Source organism: Artemia franciscana, chromosome 21 (assembly GCF_032884065.1).
Source record: "Artemia franciscana chromosome 21, ASM3288406v1, whole genome shotgun sequence".
In the NCBI taxonomy this organism is placed as follows: Eukaryota; Metazoa; Arthropoda; class Branchiopoda; order Anostraca; family Artemiidae; genus Artemia; species Artemia franciscana.
This window is the reverse complement of record NC_088883.1, coordinates 2,715,282-2,733,544: the sequence shown is the minus strand read 5'-3', so window position 1 is coordinate 2,733,544 and position 18,263 is coordinate 2,715,282. Positions and strand designations below refer to the sequence as shown.

General features: G+C 34.0%; 1 protein-coding gene, 1 long non-coding RNA gene and 1 pseudogene across 4 annotated transcripts in view; 1 reads left to right on the top strand and 2 right to left on the bottom strand.

The window, feature by feature from the left end:
• LOC136040774 (major facilitator superfamily domain-containing protein 6-like) overlaps nucleotides 1-7,207 on the bottom strand; it is a 95,081-nt gene extending 87,874 nt beyond the window's left edge. For all 3 annotated transcript variants that reach the window (XM_065725099.1, XM_065725098.1, XM_065725100.1), the window contains exon 1: nucleotides 7,080-7,207. In XM_065725099.1, the coding sequence (XP_065581171.1) occupies nucleotides 7,080-7,146 (67 nt within the window). In that variant the 5' untranslated portion in view covers nucleotides 7,147-7,207. The remainder of the gene's footprint in view (nucleotides 1-7,079) is intronic.
• LOC136040775 (uncharacterized) overlaps nucleotides 1-18,263 on the top strand; it is a 59,871-nt gene that overhangs the window by 974 nt on the left and 40,634 nt on the right. Inside the window, exon 2 of the long non-coding RNA XR_010620880.1 lies at nucleotides 10,358-10,527. This is a non-coding gene — a long non-coding RNA (uncharacterized LOC136040775). The remainder of the gene's footprint in view (nucleotides 1-10,357; nucleotides 10,528-18,263) is intronic.
• LOC136041118 (U1 spliceosomal RNA) lies at nucleotides 17,937-18,064 on the bottom strand (annotated as a pseudogene).

The window sequence follows — 18,263 nt, the reverse complement described above, 5'->3', positions numbered from 1 at the left end:
TCCTGGGTTTAATTCTTTTATAAGTTCTATCAGTTTCATCTATTTTAAACTCAGATTTTTCCTTTTTGCCATGTCTTGTTATATTTGTCTTGTTTTTTTTTTTGCTGTACTTTATGGACTCTTTGTCCAATAGGCTTGTAATAGCTTTTTTTGGAAATAAATCGTATTTGGCTTTTCCTTTTAAGTTGCCCATTAACACCCCAGAACCCTAAAAACTTACTAACTCTTATTTTATAACTAATGAAAAGATGGTTTTGTTCATTTTTGAGATTTAAGGATTTTAAAACGATCTCAGGCAGCTAGATAGCCTAATCCTGGAAACACATTGGGACTTTTGCATGTCTACAGTTGCACTGGAATTCTTCCTTGGTCCTGTGTCTCTCTCCTCATTTTAATAATTTACCACAGATGAGAAATTAGACTCAACTATTAGGGTGAATTCTGTAAATGCTGGTGAAATTATGACAACCAGCTGACAGTTTGTACATGCCTTAGCGTTTGTGACATGACAGTTTGTACATGTCTCAGCACATATTGCTGAGACATTTGATCAATTTTATCACTGGAGGCTCCAGTAAAATTGAAAGCAATAGGAATAGAGATAGCTGCAATAAATGGGATACTGGCTTTTCTTGAAGAAGAGAAAGAACAGAGTTAAACCTTTCAGCAAAGGTTGCACAATCAAGGCACTGACTCCATGGCACCAAGTCTCATTTATTGACATACTAAGTGAGATATTTCAGGGAACTGTTATTGACCCATGCTGGATTCAGTGTTGATGATACACTTGGAAGCATAACAAGTAAGCTCAGCCTATAGCATGGCAACTCTTAGCTTATTGGTATATTTTGAAACTAGGCAGAGAATACCCATATTGCAGTCAAACGTTGATGATTGTATTATTAAATCTTGGAGTAAGTCAACCCTTTTCAGTAAGCCCTCCAAAGAGAGATCTTGGGGCCAGGCCTATTGTAAACATTGGACTTAAATTTGATTACCATACCCAAATTGTAGCAGCAGAGGCCAACCTCGCTCTTCGAATCATCAAATGTACATAACAAGCACACCTCTAACAGCAATTAGTAAGTTCTACAATTGCCTGGTTTAGTCCTGATTAGAGTTGGGTGTGTCAATCTGCACATGGTTCTTCAATCTACACAGAGATGTACAGTAAAACGTCTGAAGGGTATCAAAGACAAACAGTATACATGATCATTACATATTATCAAACAGTTAAATTTTTCGTATTGTTGACTAAAAGGAGGCGTTATTATGACTGGTAATCTACAGTCTGATGATGACAAAACATGTTTCAGTCTGACCAATTGCTTTACATCAGAGATCATTCATCAAAGCTGTGCTGCGATTCTGGCAATACTAGAAAAATAGCAAGTGCTGAGTGTCTGTGTCTTGAGGGCTCCTTGAAAAAGGAGCCCTTTTCTTCTCTACCTATGTTATAAGCTTGTGGAAGGGTCTAAGCAAGAAACACTTGAGCTCAACCAGCATCGACAGCATAGAATCAATCTCAACAAGGATGGGTCTGCCAAACCCTGATTCAGGCAATAGTATGCAGTTGGTGCCCTTAACCCTGGCATCACAGTAATTTAAGGTATTTTTAAGGTGAAAGACATTGGTTGTTAGAAGAGCTACTTATTCGTAAAGCCAAAGTTATGTGTACTGACTTTACCCAAGGATCCCTATCTGACTAAATTAAAACAAACAAGATTTGTTCAACTGAAAGTAAGGAGTAATATTAAAACTCAAAATAAACAAAAATTATTATGTATATTAGAGAGGTTGCCCCCTCCTTAATATTATGCTCCTTATGCTAAGGTTTTACTTTTGTACCAACTCTTTTAGAATTACTCCTGAAACACAAGGGCTGTTTAATTGCAACAACAAGCATTTATAAAAGTTCTAAAAAAACTACATCATAAAGAGCAAGGCATTGAAGAGGGGTAGCATCCTTCATATACAGTATCTGTTTTGTTTGAGCTTTAATGTTGTTCCTTACTTTCAGTTGAAAAAACTAGTTTTTTAACTTTATTTATGATTTTTTTTTTTAAATAATACCATTAAATATGGCTTATCCTTCACGAAAAATTTCCTCTCCTCATAGGAAACTCCTTTGAAAGCAGGCAGTAGGATGGTTGGGAGGGTGGGCAGTCCTGAAAAAATAAGGAAGGGGCTTTGGAAGCTGATAGAGGCAGGGATATACTCTGGATAAGTGATGGTCTAAAAAATCATTGCTAAAATTAGCAGAATTAAGGAGGCTTCTGGGCAGCCCTGTTTTGTGGAACCTACTATGACCCTTAATGAGCAATTCATTATGAGCTTTTGCACATCCAAAGCCTCTCCCACCTAAATATTTTTAAAACAAATATCAACATGGGGGCATTTACACAGATTAGTAGTACAGTGGCTAAAAATATTAAATTTACAAATGTATAGATATTTACAATTACTAGACATAACATCTATTGTCTAAAAATCTTAAGCACACATTAGGTTGATTACATTTAAAATCACTGAACTCATTAATTTGAATATTTGATTGTATTGGGTGGGCATTTCCACTTGCAAGTTCAACTTCATTGTCAATTTTTTGAAATGTGTCATTAACAGTAGATTTCAAGAATAAAGTATCTTCATTTAAAAAAAAGGTCAGTAGGATCAGTTTGCTTAATAATCCCCTGAGGAAATTTTGACAAAGGAAGTTCACTAGCACTTGCTTGGTTACATTTGGTGATGTTTACTGGTTCAAAAGGTTTAACAGTAGTTTTAGTGCAACTTGAAGAATTTTGATAAAGAATGTTTGGAGCAGAAGTATCAGCTAAAAGAGGCACTCCTTGAAAAGATAACTTTTCTGGTACTTGTGAAGATCAGATAAGCTATCATAAAGAAATTTGAGACCAATAATCCATTTCTTGAGATTAATGATTTCTGCATCTCTTTTAGGCAATCTTCACAGAAAGACACTAGCCAGTTTTGCATTGCATGCCAATTCATCTTTACTGGAAAAAGGGATTTGTGGGGTAATTTTGGATTGATGGTGGGTGGTTATTTTTGAAGAATCAATCAATCCAGGAGAATTATTGTTGCCATTACTCAAAAGACAAGGCACAGTAGGGAAATTTACAATACTATTTGGAAAAATCGTTAATCATCATTAGAAATCATTGAATTTTCTTCTTTAGAAACAAGGTATGATTTTATAGCTTCAAGTGGTTGGACCCCTTCAGGTTCATTATTGATTATATTAATCTTGTCATTTACAACCATTGATATAATCAGCATTGTATGCATAACCAATTAGGGTTTTCAATGCAACTACTTTTTGTGATACCAGCACAAGCTGGGTGCAACTAAGCATTGTATTTATAACACTAGAAAATTCCAGTTCCACATTTTCTGTAGCATATTTGCTACAGTTGTTTTTGTAAACATCTTTTTTATCTTCCTCTTTTGTATAGGAATTGAAAAATAATAAATAAGTTTTACTTTCCTGATATTACTGAGAAGCTGACTGGTTTACACAAAAAGCTTTTGGAAACACCATATTGGCGTCTGTTGCCTCACCATTATTTAATTTATTTGTTTTATTAATTTTATTTATTTAATGTTATTGCTGTTTAACTGTTTTGGTTATTTATGGTTTTTTTTATGTAATGTTATTATTGATTTTCATTGTGTTTACTCCACTATTCATCTTTTGATGAAAGTGGGTTATAAATAAATAGTATATTATTATTTTTTACAAGGATGGGACATTCTAGAATAAGGAACAAAAAAAAAAACAATGCAGATCTTCAATTGGAAGTTATATCTTCAACTAAAATCTGGTTGTCTAAACCAGGATTCGCACTGGTACTTGCTAGAGAAAAGTTCACAAGACTAATCTTGGGTCTTCACTTAAAAATTACAAGCATATTTTTTTTTTTTTAAACAAGATATCTTGACAGGTCAAAACCTAGATGAAGTCTATTGGAGTATCAGTCTGATATTGCATGGAACACAGTTGATACAATCTTTAAAAAAATGAGATTTTAAATTGTAAATTATACACTAATACCTACAAAACATAGCCATTAATTGTGATGGTCTTAGCTGTATTCTATGGCACTTTGCCTGGGAAAGTGCATTTCTGGATAGATAGTATTTTATCCATAAATAGAATCAGTCTGTAAGACAATTTTAGAGATAGCATCTGCAGTTTGTTATTCATTTTTGGCACATGATGAAAAACAAACTGAAAATGGGCTATCAATTGAATTTCTGATTGAATTACCTTAAATCACATTGTCCAACAAACAAGGTATTATCTTGTAGATGCTGGTTTGTGAAGATGTCAAGTCAACATGTTGACTGTATCTCATTCTATCCATGGCTTGGATGACAAAACTTTGTCCACAGCCTCCTTGATGGCCTCTCCAATAGGCACTGAGACTATTTGTTCCTCACTTAGGGAGTTCTAGAGCCCTACAACTCTATTTGGGAACAAGTTGTTCTGTAGTCTGGCATTGTCAGTATGGGATTATTGACCCTAATGAAGCAATCATAGCCCAGATCACCAGAAATAACTCTAATATTGTTACTCATCCTTGGGCAATTATTTTGAGGCAATAGTTTTTGTTTTTTGTAGTTAGATTTCCATTTGTTCTTCATTTTCTTGTGTTTGCGTATTCTTTTGTAGGGTGTTTTTTGTTTTTTTTATCTTATACTCCATCTGTTTCTTTTGATGGGAAATAAATATATACATACATTGACTTGTCGGTAGTACAGCTTATTAGTGTGCCTCTAGTTCTTGTTCACTGGTCAGGTTCTAGCATTATTTGCTGCAAGGTCTGAGTATGCAGCATTGTGTACACAATGATGACATCCCCACACCTCTGTTGATGGGAGAGGGTGGGAATAAAGCAATTATTGTGTTCAGAAAGGCATCAAAAAGGAATAAAGTGGTATACTAACCTAATTTCATAACTCAGTAATGGAATGGTCTTTGAATTTATAAAATGAAATAATACATGAGGTAGGCCTACTTAGAAGGCATAAAACTATAGGTAAATGCTTAGTATGCCAGAAACCACAGCCTTAACCTAATTTTAGACTATGGACAATGAAACAAAGTTCTACTTCTCCAATCCAAAGATTTTCCAGAATAGACTACTGGGGTAAAGGTGGAGATCTTCCATTCCTGACTTAAAAATTAGGCAAACATACCAATTGATACCTTTTTTGCTCTTCAAAATACAATTACTTGGCTCAAAAATTCAATTTCAAGCTTTTTATAGACCCTTCAAGATGATACATATTTTTTTTATATTTATAGCTACAAAAACAGATTAAACATTGGTTTCAAACTTACCATTTGCTTATAATTCCATTTTAATTGATGTTATATAATCCAAAGGTACTTAATTGTCATGATTCAGTTCACAGGCAGATCCAAGATTTTCTTTAGGGGGGGGGGGTTCATAATAGGTTGCTTTGATAAGCTTTGTGAACAAAGAAATACCCTTAATTTAAATGGAGCCTTGACAATTACATGTTATAGGTAGGGAGTGGAAATGGTCATAAATTTAATCTAAAATCTGGTGAGGGTTCAAGTTCTAATAAATCTGTTGAAATTAAAATGGCATAAAAATATTGATAAAAAAAATAGTAAGTTATAAAGACCACTCTGCCATAAAAAATCTGTTCATCATCCATAAAAAAAAAATGAAATTTAATATTTTCTGCAAATTTTTTTGCCTTTGCACTTCTGACCCCTATAGTGAGTGAGTTAAGCTTTTTATTGTATAAAATATGGTTTTGAACCTTTTTTTGAGGTCATACACTCTTTGTGACCACTTGTATAGGTAAATTCATTTAGCATGTCACTTAAAAAGAGTTTGGCCTTTATTTTAATGTTTAGAATGAACAGAGGAGGTAATATCTCATATAAAGAAGGGTTTTAATTTGGTTAAAATAGGCAGTAAAGTGAAACCAAATTTCTATTTGCTCACCAAAATCTCAAACTGAAATTAATAATTTTTCCACTTCTTATGCATTTACTTTCTATAATACAAATCCCCAAAAAAAACAACAATGTTGTAAAAACCACACCACTTTGCAAAAAAGTAAACCCAAAAAACCAAAACAGGCCACCAAAAAAAAAACAATGATATCAATTTCTTTACCTCAGTGACAAAGCAAGACTTGAAAGCAAAATTTTGACAGTAAAAAGAAGTAAATATTTTGCTCTTCAGTCCTGTTGTGACATTACAATCCTGAAATATCATTTCAACAGCCTAAAGAAGTTAGAATTTTAAGTTTCTCCTCCTTGTTAGGCTATTATGAAATGAAGATTTTCACCTCCCAGTTGGCTTTCATGGTAATACAGACAGATTCCCTTGATAAACCTAAATTTAATTACATAATTTTTGATGGAAAGCATCATTAGTGAAATCTAACAGAGACCATACAAAGAAACAAAAACCTTGTTTCAAACTTTTTTGCAAAAAGAGACAGTCTTAATAATTAAGAACTTAACTATTAAAAACCAATAACAAAAAAAAAACTTTTATCCTGACCCAAGCCAGAGCAAGCAGTCCCAATCAAAAATCCACCACTACATCAGGGAGGGGACATGCACCCCCATGCTCCCTGGAACTGCAACTGATTCAGTTGGATAAAAAAAGTAGCCAGTATTGCCCTGTTATGTCTTCTTCTTAGCCCATTGTAATACTTAAGAATTAGGGAAAATATATCATATTTAAGGGTTATTTAGGGGCTTAAAGATGAATTTCTGAATAAGGCAATTATTATATTCAGAAAGCGCATAAAACAAGGCATTAAGTGGTATGTTCACCTAATTTGTAGGTGAGTAATGGATAGATCTCCACCTTTAATGATATTCCACAGCCTTCATCTATAGCTTTGCCACTAGAAATATTTTATACAGTTTCTTTTTTACCAGTGAATATTTGGAAAAATGCAAAAAAACCCTGAAGAGTCCAAAAAGTAGCCTAGGCTTTTTAAACTATTTGACGTGCCTAAAGACTAAAATAATTGCGCTATGCAAGAATTTCTAAGCTTACCCGCATTGTAAAGGAAATAATGAGCTTTCACAGGAAGCAATTTACTATTAATCTTCGGTTTACCCATTCTTGACTAAAATGTTGAGTATTTTCAATTCTTAAAAGTTCTTTAAAAGAAATTGGATAAGTCTATTTTCTAGATGGCAGTTAATATCTAGATTCAATTATCTGACAGAGCCGTAAAAATCCTTGCATTTTTATTTTTTTTTGGAAATTATGGTCCCTGCTAAGCTTCAGTCCCTGCTAAATTCGAGTCCCTGCTAAGTTTTTAAGCTTCAAATGACACTTAAGTAATATTTAACCGACTAGAACCCGACAACATGAAGATTTATCGGCGGCACGTCAGCGATGAAATATGCACCGACGGGAAGAAAAAAGTTCGGTGGCGTGCCACTATTAACATCGGCGCGAATGCACATCGGTCTTACTATGTGTACCCATATGTTTTTTCAGTGATTTGTTCATTTTGGTATACTAAGTAAGCTAGCGTGCTAAATAACTTTATAAGAGAGATATTAATCTCAAACCAGAAAATGGAAATAAGAGTCTACCCAAAAATTTCACAAGGTTCTCTTCGAATAAAATTTTTACAATCCTGATGATATATGATCGAAAACTTTTATTATAGCTATTTTTCCCAGGAGGTCTAACAGACTTGTCTCTGGGAATGACATCACTTTTAAAGCCCTAGGGATAACGACCCTAAATTATGTGAATTACTCATAATGGAGATGAATATCTGTGGGAATAATCATAAGAATCATCTTTTTAGATTATATTATAATGAAAAGAGAAATCACCAATGCTACAGCACAAACACAAAAAAAAAAGAAAAAAAAAAGAAAGGAGACAGAAGGAGAAAAGGAAGACTGTTTTCCTAAATCAGTGATTAATATAGACCAGCACTTGAATGAGGCCTTAACCCTACTCATCCATACAATCACATAGGTCAAACAGCATAGCCACACACAATCAACCATAAAGAATAATCCATGGACAGGCAGTCATGTCGTCAATAAGTATAAGTCGTCATTTACCAAACAATAGAAAAAATAATATAGACAAATAATTCAGAGGCAACACCCAACATAAGGGCTCATCAGGAGAATACACTGGCCTATATAGGGTTTCGCCACTCTAAACTGCCTGTAATATTGAGCCACAATTCGAGTTTAGCTGAATACATACTACAAAACTTAAATTGTGTTAAAACAAACTTTTAAAACAACCCAAGCGTTATTACTTCAATAAAGTTCAACCAGAACTGATAAATAAAGCGCTGTGTAATAAATGAAACACAAGTAAAATGTTTTGGTATTTAAAAAATAAATACATATATTCAAAGTAGATATTTTTAATAGAAATGTTAAAAACATCAGCTTTGAAACCTTGTATTAAATTATTTTATTTCATTTTTATCAGTTTTGGTTAAATTTCAATGAAGTAGTGATGCTAGGGCTCTTTTCAAGTTTTTTTAAAAACATTTTTAATTTTAAAATTCGTATTTTAATGTAAGTGTTTTAAACCGCTAAGCGGCTTAACGAGTATGCATCCAGGAATACCATAGCTCCATATCCCTAAGGGCAAACAATATAAAGTAGGCAAATTAAAGAGAATATTGATCCATGTCAATAGACACTATATGCATCACAATTATCTAAAAGGCGTTTGAGCAATATTTAAGGAACTGGTCAGGGCATTAAGTTTGTAGCGTTGCCACCACTATTACTGCAAATGCAGAATATGCACCTGATTTGTTTTGTTCTTCCAGGTTCTCGAAGGTTTTTGTAAAAGGTGAAAATAGATCAATTTAATGGTTTAGTTTAATTTTTCTTGCGTGAAAACAAAGTGTCATTCTAATCTGATCAAGAAAAAATGCCGAATTGCACCTGAATCCAAACGAATTTTCATTGCATGGCTGTTTATGCTCCAAAATTAAGAAAACATGGGTTCCAGTTCATTAAAATTTAGAAAGGAGGAGGGAAAGGCGGGTTAAGAATTTCAATTAAGATACAAAATGGTACCTATTAAAATTTGGCAGAGAGATTTTAATGAGATCACACACAATTTTTTTTAAATTATACAGGCAACAACTACTTCTGTTTTGTAAATACAGTTTGAAATAAAGGCACTCTGCCTTGAAAAGAGATTTTCCTATGAGAAATTACGAAAAGTTGCGTTTTTAAGTGTTTGGACTTTAAGGTCTGGTGATCAGTTTTCTGGTCTGGTGTGCTTAGTCAGGAGAAAAGCATTTAAGCATAGTTTAAGAAATCATACGACCTATAACATAATATTTGATAATAAAATGTAGGCCTAATGCGCAAAAATGGTGTTTTTCCAAAAATATATTTTTGGAGCAGCAACAATCCAACTCTTTGTATTTATAATCGTATGGTGTGTTCGGAAAAACTTTTGTGCGACATATGTAAGTGATGATGATGGCCCAATTTTGAGATTTAGAGGGATTTTATGTTGTTGTTGGATCTGGTGAACAGTTTACAAATTTTGATGTGTTGATATTTATTGAGACTCTATTTTTCTCTTAGCTGGTATTAATTTGGGAAAGCCTCACCAAATTCTATTTAGAAACCTCATCCAGGAAAGACTTCTCAGAGACTGCACAAAGATCAAACAAATTTAATTTGCAATAACTAAAAGACTTCTTTTTAGGAGATTTGTAGGAGGTGAGTGTTCGTAATATCTTGTAGCATTATTACAGAAAAAATATTAAATTTTCTTGAATTTTCAGCTGCTACTCATATAAGTTAAAATAAAAATTGATTGATTATAGTTACTACCCTTTCCCCCATTTTTCTAATTCTCTTTCACCACCAAAAAGGCATCCCCGGGTACGTGCTTACTATTACTCAACATCAAATCTATAGTTAACCGTGTTTGGTTTACTAACAACAAGTATCAAGTTTCTCTAAGCTTTTGCAAACAAATGCATTAGCTAACAAAACTGCTAGAATCTATTTTTCCGAAACACACCAACCTTCCTCTTCTTCTAATAGTTAATCTGCAATAATGAAAAAGAGTGAGTCTATTAGGGACGCACAAAATGAGCTATATGCAACCAATCCTTAAAATTGTCCACTGTGAAATTTCTTTCTCAAGTCTTACATTAATTTTGATCATTTTTTTCGTAATTGTAACACTTTTGATAGCCTCAACAACTTGTAAATACGTCGCATACGATGTCAGCACATTATTGGCCTGATTCTTTTCCTTTTATTTATTAATGATACGCCTAACTTTATCCATAATTGTGGTTTCAGTGTCAGTTACCTGACTATAAGTTCCTGGAATAAAACTGGGTCATTACTTGTGGATGACACACTGGCTATCAGCGCTGCAAAGACGGAAAAATTACTCCTGATATCGATGAAACATAATTTGGATCGTTTAAATTCTTGGTTGAGGGTAAATAGGCATAAGATTAATCTCGGTAAGTGAAAAACTTGTCATTTTCCCCATCTCCTGTTTTTTATCCTTGGATTAATGAAATTGTAAAACATTGTGGAGTTTTAAAGCGTAATTTGTCGGTTAAGTACCTGGGGGTTTATGTTGATGAGATTTTATCATTCAAATGTCATGCAGAGCCTGTGAGTAAAATTTTTCCTTGTAACTTAGGTGTATTGAAAAAAATTAAGCATTTTCACTACATATGTCCCACGCCTCCTTTATTTTTCCCTTTGTTCACCCATATATTCTGTAATATAGTTGCATTTGGCTTGGTACATTTGCTTCCGTTGTCCGGCCCATACGAGTTCTTCAAAATAATGCTGTTCGTTTGTTGGTTGGCCTACATCCCCAGGATTCGGTACAGAACGTCTTCAAGTGAATAAGATATATTCTGTAATGTAGTTGCATTTGGCTTGGTACATTTGCTTACGTTGTCCGGCCCATACGAGTTCTTCAAAATAATGCTGTTCGTTTGTTGGTTGGCCTACATCCCCAGGATTCGGTACAGAACATCTTCAAGTGAATAAGAAAACAACCAGCCTCTGAACTACGACAGTTATATACAATTTTATTTATTTTCAGGCTACACCATGGCACAAATTTTTCACGTTTTGACAGTTTAGTTAATTTGAGATCCATGATCTACAATTAGGACACTTAATCGTTTGGAGAGATTAATACTCCATTGATTGTTTAGATACGGTCGACGTTTTCTGTGCTTCCTAGGGGGATTAGAAGTTGGAATCACCTAGATCAGAGTTTTAAAATATAATAGTGATATTTCCTTTTTCAAGAGAGAAATAAAAGAAATTCTTTTTACTAAGTATGAATTTTAGTCCCTTTGTTCTATTTTTTTTTGGGGGGGGGGGGGGTTGTAAATAAATAATTGAGTACCTTATTGTGGCCTATCTGGGTATGATTTTACTAGTATTGTTGAATGTGTTTGTTGTAAGGCGTGTGGTGCCGATTAGGTCATACTATTGGTTTTATATATCTGTTTTTGTCCTTTTTTTTTTAACCTATTTTTGCACCCCTTCGGACAAGTTTTTTACTTCACGGGGTGGCTGTTATTACTTTTTTTTGGTATGATAAACATATCCCTCATCAATTGCCTCAAGTTTTAAGAAGTCTCCAAAAATAAGTGGGGCTGATAATCACTAAAAGCCCCATAAAAAAAGAAAAAGAAAGACAAATAAGATAATAACAAAGGAACAACAAATAAATTTTTTTTATTAAATATGAAAGAAAAAACTAATATATTTCTACTACAAACAACAATTTTGGAATTTTTTCCTTTTGGAAATCCATTTCCTTCAGATATAGAGTATAATCCATTGGCTAAACACAGCTTTCGATACCGTCAGTGTATTTTGTGTAAATATAAAAATAATACTTTCTACCATTCTTTGGGTTTCAGGGTAGGGTAGGAAACACACTTCCCCTACCGAAATTTCTTCTACAATGATGAAAAAAGAAAAAAAAGTGAAAAAATCTATCATGATAACTCCCCATAGAATATCTATATCTTAAGGATTTGGTTAAGAAGCTCTACTTGTTGTAATCTACCTGTTGTGAGCTTACCCCCTCTCGTCTCACTTTATTCCACGCGATAAATTTATTTTGGTAATTGTAATTTTCTGTCTTAAAATTTTAAAAATTAAACTGCGCAACTTAACTCGTAATTCGTAAACTTCACTTATTATAGATTTAATAATATTCATACCGTTTAGAATTTTATATGTTAATCTTGAGCTTAAAATATTATATTATGTTGAGCCCTTTTTATTTTCAAAAACAAACTAACTAATAAATTTTAACTAAAAGCAGTTAATTGGCAAATCAAATTATTTATTTTTTTATTTTAGCCTTAGGCATTCATTCTAATTTACATTTCTATAAAATGATAAAGGTTTTGGTTTTATGAATTAAGAATTAAGTCAAAAAGGATTTTGGTTTTAATCACCAAACATTAGTAAATAGAAAATTTCAAAACTTTAAATTTTTTAAATTTGTAATTTTGAAAATTTGCAGCTAAATGGAAATTTTCAAAAAGAATTAAGGATTAATTATTTAAGATTTGCACTAAATAGGAAGTTTTGACACTCTTTATATCATAGCCTAAAGTAAAAGAATGAAATTAGTGTACTTAATTTACAAAAAAGGTTTATGGAAAACCCATCTTGGATTTATTTTGAAGAACGTTTCAAACTCCTATCCTTAAACAATTCTTGTCTTAAATTACAATTTCTGGTATTTTGGAAAATGTGGCATTGACTAAGTAGTGAACGCTTACCCTTTGTTGATTCAATATAGAACTATTCACCGGTGCTTCCACTATCACTAACAACCAAGTGATTTTTCATTATATAGCGTTAATATTCAAGCAAATAATTTTAAATGTAATAGCAATTAAAAAAAAATAACTAAATGAAAAAAAGAAACTTGTATGCTATATGGTCGTTGATCTCCAGTTTCTTCTTGTAACCCAATTTTTTTTTCAAATCTCCTTCCACCACTTTTCCACTGCCTATGCAGACCTTTAAATATTCTTCAAATCCAGAATCACATCATCAAGGTCATTGTTTATCAGTAAACTTCGAAACTTAGCCAGAGGAAGTGCCATGTTCGGCCGCTCCCGCTGAAGCCTTTGAGATTATATAATGCTTTCGTATCCCATCACGGAACCTAATCAAGTGTTCCATACAATTTTTTTTAAGTCCAACAGCGACAGGCTTAGATAATATCTTTTATCGAAAATCTCATCCTCTTGGGCTCCATAAACTTTATCCTTGTTATTGACTCAGTATTGGTCTCGAGTGGCTTTTTTAGGTAGAAAATATATTCTTTTGTGTAACAAGACAACAAAAAGTGGGATGCTATTGTCTAATACATTCCAGGAAACGACTACAAATAAATGAATCAAAGTGTGGTCTTTCAAACAGTTTGTTTTTATTCGTTCCTATTGTTGTTTATTTTGAATTTAGATTATTTTCTGTAATTAATTTTGTGTACATAGGGTTGAGTGTGTATTCACCCAAGTCTCTATTTAGGGATGTATTATTATTTAAGTTTCGTTTGATTTCGATTGCCTCGCGGACTGTTTGTTTGATCCCTAGGTCGTTGCTAATTAGAATTGTTTCGTCAAATAGAACATAATGATTTGGATTTTCAAAAATATGATTGCTTAAAGCTGAATCGAAAGTAAACAGGCAAACGGAACTCTTTCAATTTAAAGGACAACACGAAGTACTATTTTGTCTCCTTCACGACCTGTGACTGTTTCCAGCCATTCTAAACAAAATACTTCCTCTATAAAAACTAAAATCAAAGCTCTGCTAATTAGTAAATATTAATTTGTGAGTAGCTCCCGGCCCTTCAGCTATCGGATAAATATTGACAATAATTTTAATAAATGTTTTTCGGCATTTATTTTTTGATGTGAGATAGAGTGAGAAGTGTGGTAACATCTGTTTCTTCTGGGTTTGATTGTTTATACTGTTTGTATTGTCGCCCGGCTTTCAAGAAAGTCTCCCTGCAGGGGATGTTATGTGAATAGTTTTAAATATGTATAGTTAAAGATTAATAAAGAACTTGAACTTAAACTTGAACTATGGGTTCTTTGGAAACCTACTCATATGGAAACACACCCACGACTTCGTACAACCGGGAATATGACTACTTGCGACTGTGACAACTTATCAGACTCCTTAAGACTGCGAACACATGTGATTGCAACTATTTGCGATTACAACAAGCCACTTACTGCTGTTTCGATTTTTGATTAAACTCAAGATCAACTGATTCAGGTCTGGGAAGTCAGGGTGGATCGAAAATATTGCAGGTCAAATAACTAATAACTCCTTTGTATTGGAAAGATTGAAATTGTTCCAAGTTCTTTTTGACTTCAAAGTTGACAAAGCAGGTACTAGTTCCAGTTCTATTGACAGTCTGAAATTGCCTAACTGACTTATCCGGGGAAACTTTCGTTTGCAGTCGGAAAGTTTGGTGGGAGTTCTTCGGGGCGGGGGGATTTTGTCCACAAGATAAAGCTCACGGGGGAGTTTTCTGCAGCAAAAAGTCTCGGTATTTCGGGATGGCAGTTCTGGGAGATATTCAACTTGGAGAGGGGAAAGGTTTCTGGTATGATTTGAAAACTCGTCAGAAAGCAAATTAACAAAAGCCTTTAAATAAAAACAATTTTATAGTGAGGAAGGAATTTCACTGGGGAAATTTTTTGGGAGATGGAGAATTTTATAGGGGAAGAAATTTCCGTGAACGAACTTTCAGTGTGGGAGGAAATATTCCTTGGAGTGGGGAGGCAGATTTCCAGATATAAAAAAAACAAGAGCTAAGAGCTCATATGGCCCTTCTGACGAGATCGGAAGAGCCGAGAGCTCATGTGATATGAGCTCTGGCAAAATTCTAAGAATCAATAGATTGCTTTAAAAAGAAAATCAGAAGCGTAATAACGGTCGGGATTTAAAATACGAGCTCTGAGTCACGAGGTCCTTCTAGATATCAAAATTCATTAAGATCCGATCACCCACTCGTAAGTTAAAAACACCTCAATTTTTCTAATTTTTTCTCCACGCCTACCAATTTTCATCGTCCCAGTACGTCCATAAGCAACAAAATCGCCAAAGCACTGAACCCCACCATCTAACTCCCCCAATAAGAGCGGATCCAGTCCGGTTACGTCAATCACGTATCTACGACATTTATAAGCGTTTTCCAAGATTTCTGTTTTCCCCCTCCAAATCCCTCCAATTTCAACAGATCTGGTCGGGATTTGAAATTATAGCTCTGAGACTTGAGTTCCTTCTAAATATCAAATTTCATTAAGATCTGGTTACCCGTTCTTAAGTTAAAAAACCTCAATTTTTCTAGTTTTTCCAAATTAACAACCCCCAGCTCCTGTAAAGAGAGCGGATCCGTTCCAATTATGTCAATCACATATCTATAGCTTGTGCATATTTTTCCCATCAAGTTTCAACCCGATCTCTCCACTCTAAGTGTTTTTCAATATATGCGGTTTTCAAGATTTCCGGTTTCCCCCTCCAGCTCCCCCCCAATGACACCAGATCTAGTCGGGATTTAAAGTAAGAGATCTGAGTTACGAGGTCCTTTTTAAATATGAAATTTCATTAGGATCCGATCACTCCTTCGTAAGTTCAAAATACCTCATTTTTCTAATTTTTAGAATTAACATGAACCCCCCCCCCCAAACACCGCCAAAGAGAGCGGGTACGTTTTGGTTATGTCAATCACGAATCTAGGACTTGTGCTTATTTTTCCCACCAAGTTTCATCCTGATCCCACCACTCTAAGTGTTTTCCAAGATTTTAGGTTCCCCCCTCCAACTCCCCTAGTGTCACCGGATCCGGTCGGGATTTGAAATAAAAGCTCTGAGACACAATATACTTCCAAATATCAAATTTCATTAAGATCTGATCACTCCTTCGTAAGTTAAAAATAACTCATTTTTTTATTTTTCAGAATTAACTCCCCCCCCCCCCCCAGCTCTCACAATGAGAGCCGGTCCGTTCTGGTTATGTCAATTAAATAAAAAAACAAGTTATTTTTTAACTGAAAGTAAGGAGCGACATTAAAACTTAAAACGAACAGAAATTACCCCGTATATGAAAGGAGCTGTTCCCTCCTCAACGCCCCGCTTTTTACGCTAAAGTTTGACTCTTTCTCTCAACTCTACTTTTTAAAACTGTAAAAAGTTTAGCGTAAAGAGCAGGGCGTTGAAAAGGACTTAGGAAACCCTTTTAACTAAGGTGAAACTTCCACATAATCCAGAGAAGGGTGTTTTAGAGGGAAGGCGGATGAAAAGGATAAGAGCAATTCCCTGATTTTGCGATTTATTATTAAAATACGCTTCGTCGAGAACTCTTCTCTATTAAACTCAAAGCATTTTTATTAATATCTCTAGCTGCTGTTTCTAGCCTTCCTCTCTAAGTTATCATCTGCTATTCCACATATTATTTACTTAGAATTGTCCATTCACCCTCTCGAAACAGTGAGACTTTATCAGATAAATGATTGGTTACTTTGTTTTATAAGTATTTGTCCTTTTCAAATGTCATTTACTTGAGTAATTTTATAATTCCATCTTCTTACTAACTATGTAGCCCAGAAGACTGTCTTGAAGAATAGATGGCCTTCAAGTAGAATTCCAGTTTTATAGGAGAATTTGAGCAAAGCTTATTAAACAACTCTAAGGTACGAAACCATAGAAAAGTAGCGGCGTAATTTTTTTATGGAGCTGGAAGGGGCAACTGCCATTCCCAAACCTTGTTATTAACCTCCCCCAAACCTCATTCCCCTCCCCCCTTCTGAAATTTAGTTTCTTCCAAAATCTTGTCTAAACTAATATAAACCTATAAATTTAAGGATCTACAGAAAAACATCTTTTTTAAAAGTAACTTTATAGTCCTTTTAGAGTACTAGATAGTGCCTCTGTGGTACCAAGTGGCTTCTTTTTAGTTTTTACTGCTATTTTCACTTTATTTTCGACAAAGGGTTCCATCTTTGCTCCTCCATCCCCTTCAAGTTTGGATGGATTTTGACGAAATTACGCCGCTGTAGAAAAGAAAAAGAAATGAAAAAAAAAGTCTTATAAGATGGAGTCGAGCTAGAAGGACTTAGTAGAAACAAAGTAGTACGAGAAAAGTTGCATTCCAAGATGGTTGTATCTTTTGATTTTTCAAGGGCAGAAGATCAATTACTTTATGCAGTAATAGTGTGTATGGATTTGAGTCATTTTTGTTCAGATTTCTTGCGCAATACTTTGCCTTTTACTTTTTAGCCTAAATAGATTACGTGGCTATGCTCTAAGGATAATAAATAATTACTTATTTTATATATAAATAATATATATTAATGTGTGGTCACCATATCTAAGGATATGGTGACCAATGGTATTTCACTTTTTAAGACTAGCCTTTGTGACTTAAATTAAATTTCAGTAATTTGATTTGATTCCTAGTTCAATTTAAAAATCAGTATTTGATAATTACGGAGTATTTTCAAAAACAAAATGCATCAGGAATTCAATCAGTTTAGGCAATTTAATTTAATTATGGCGACTGGTCATTGATACCCCATCATTTACTTTAATACAAGACTAAGAAAAACAAAATGTGTTTATTTAAGAGATGTTCTGGAGAAAATTCCACAACCATTTTCTATAAATTATACGCTCAACTCTCTCCGTATTATTTCAAACATGTCAGCTTGTCGGAAAATTAATTTTTTCAATAGGGCCCAACAATCAAATTTACTTGGTATTAACATTATCAATTTGCATACTTTTTTCTTTCAAATCACAAAATTGCAACGTAGTGCGGGCTCCAACGAAGAAACCTTTTCAATGTGTGGACAGGGGTCCGCACTGTCGAGTTACCCACATTTTGGGTAATCACAGGGGTCAGCCAATCCGAAGTGCAATGGAAAGGCCTCACCCTGGGAGAGCCTCCTTCATGATCAAGGCAGCTTACTAGCCAGGTAAGTATGAGTTGTTCAAAATCTTAGCAGTAAATATCTTCAATGTCGAATCATTTAAGCAGTGAAAAAGGGGCCATCTTCATCACTTTCCTTTGAATTCAAATGTTGCACACACACTTTTTCTCCCACACTACACAATTATAACAACTAAGAAGAGTTAAATTGCTTCAGATCTTATAAGTCCACTAGTTGGTGGACTTATAGTCC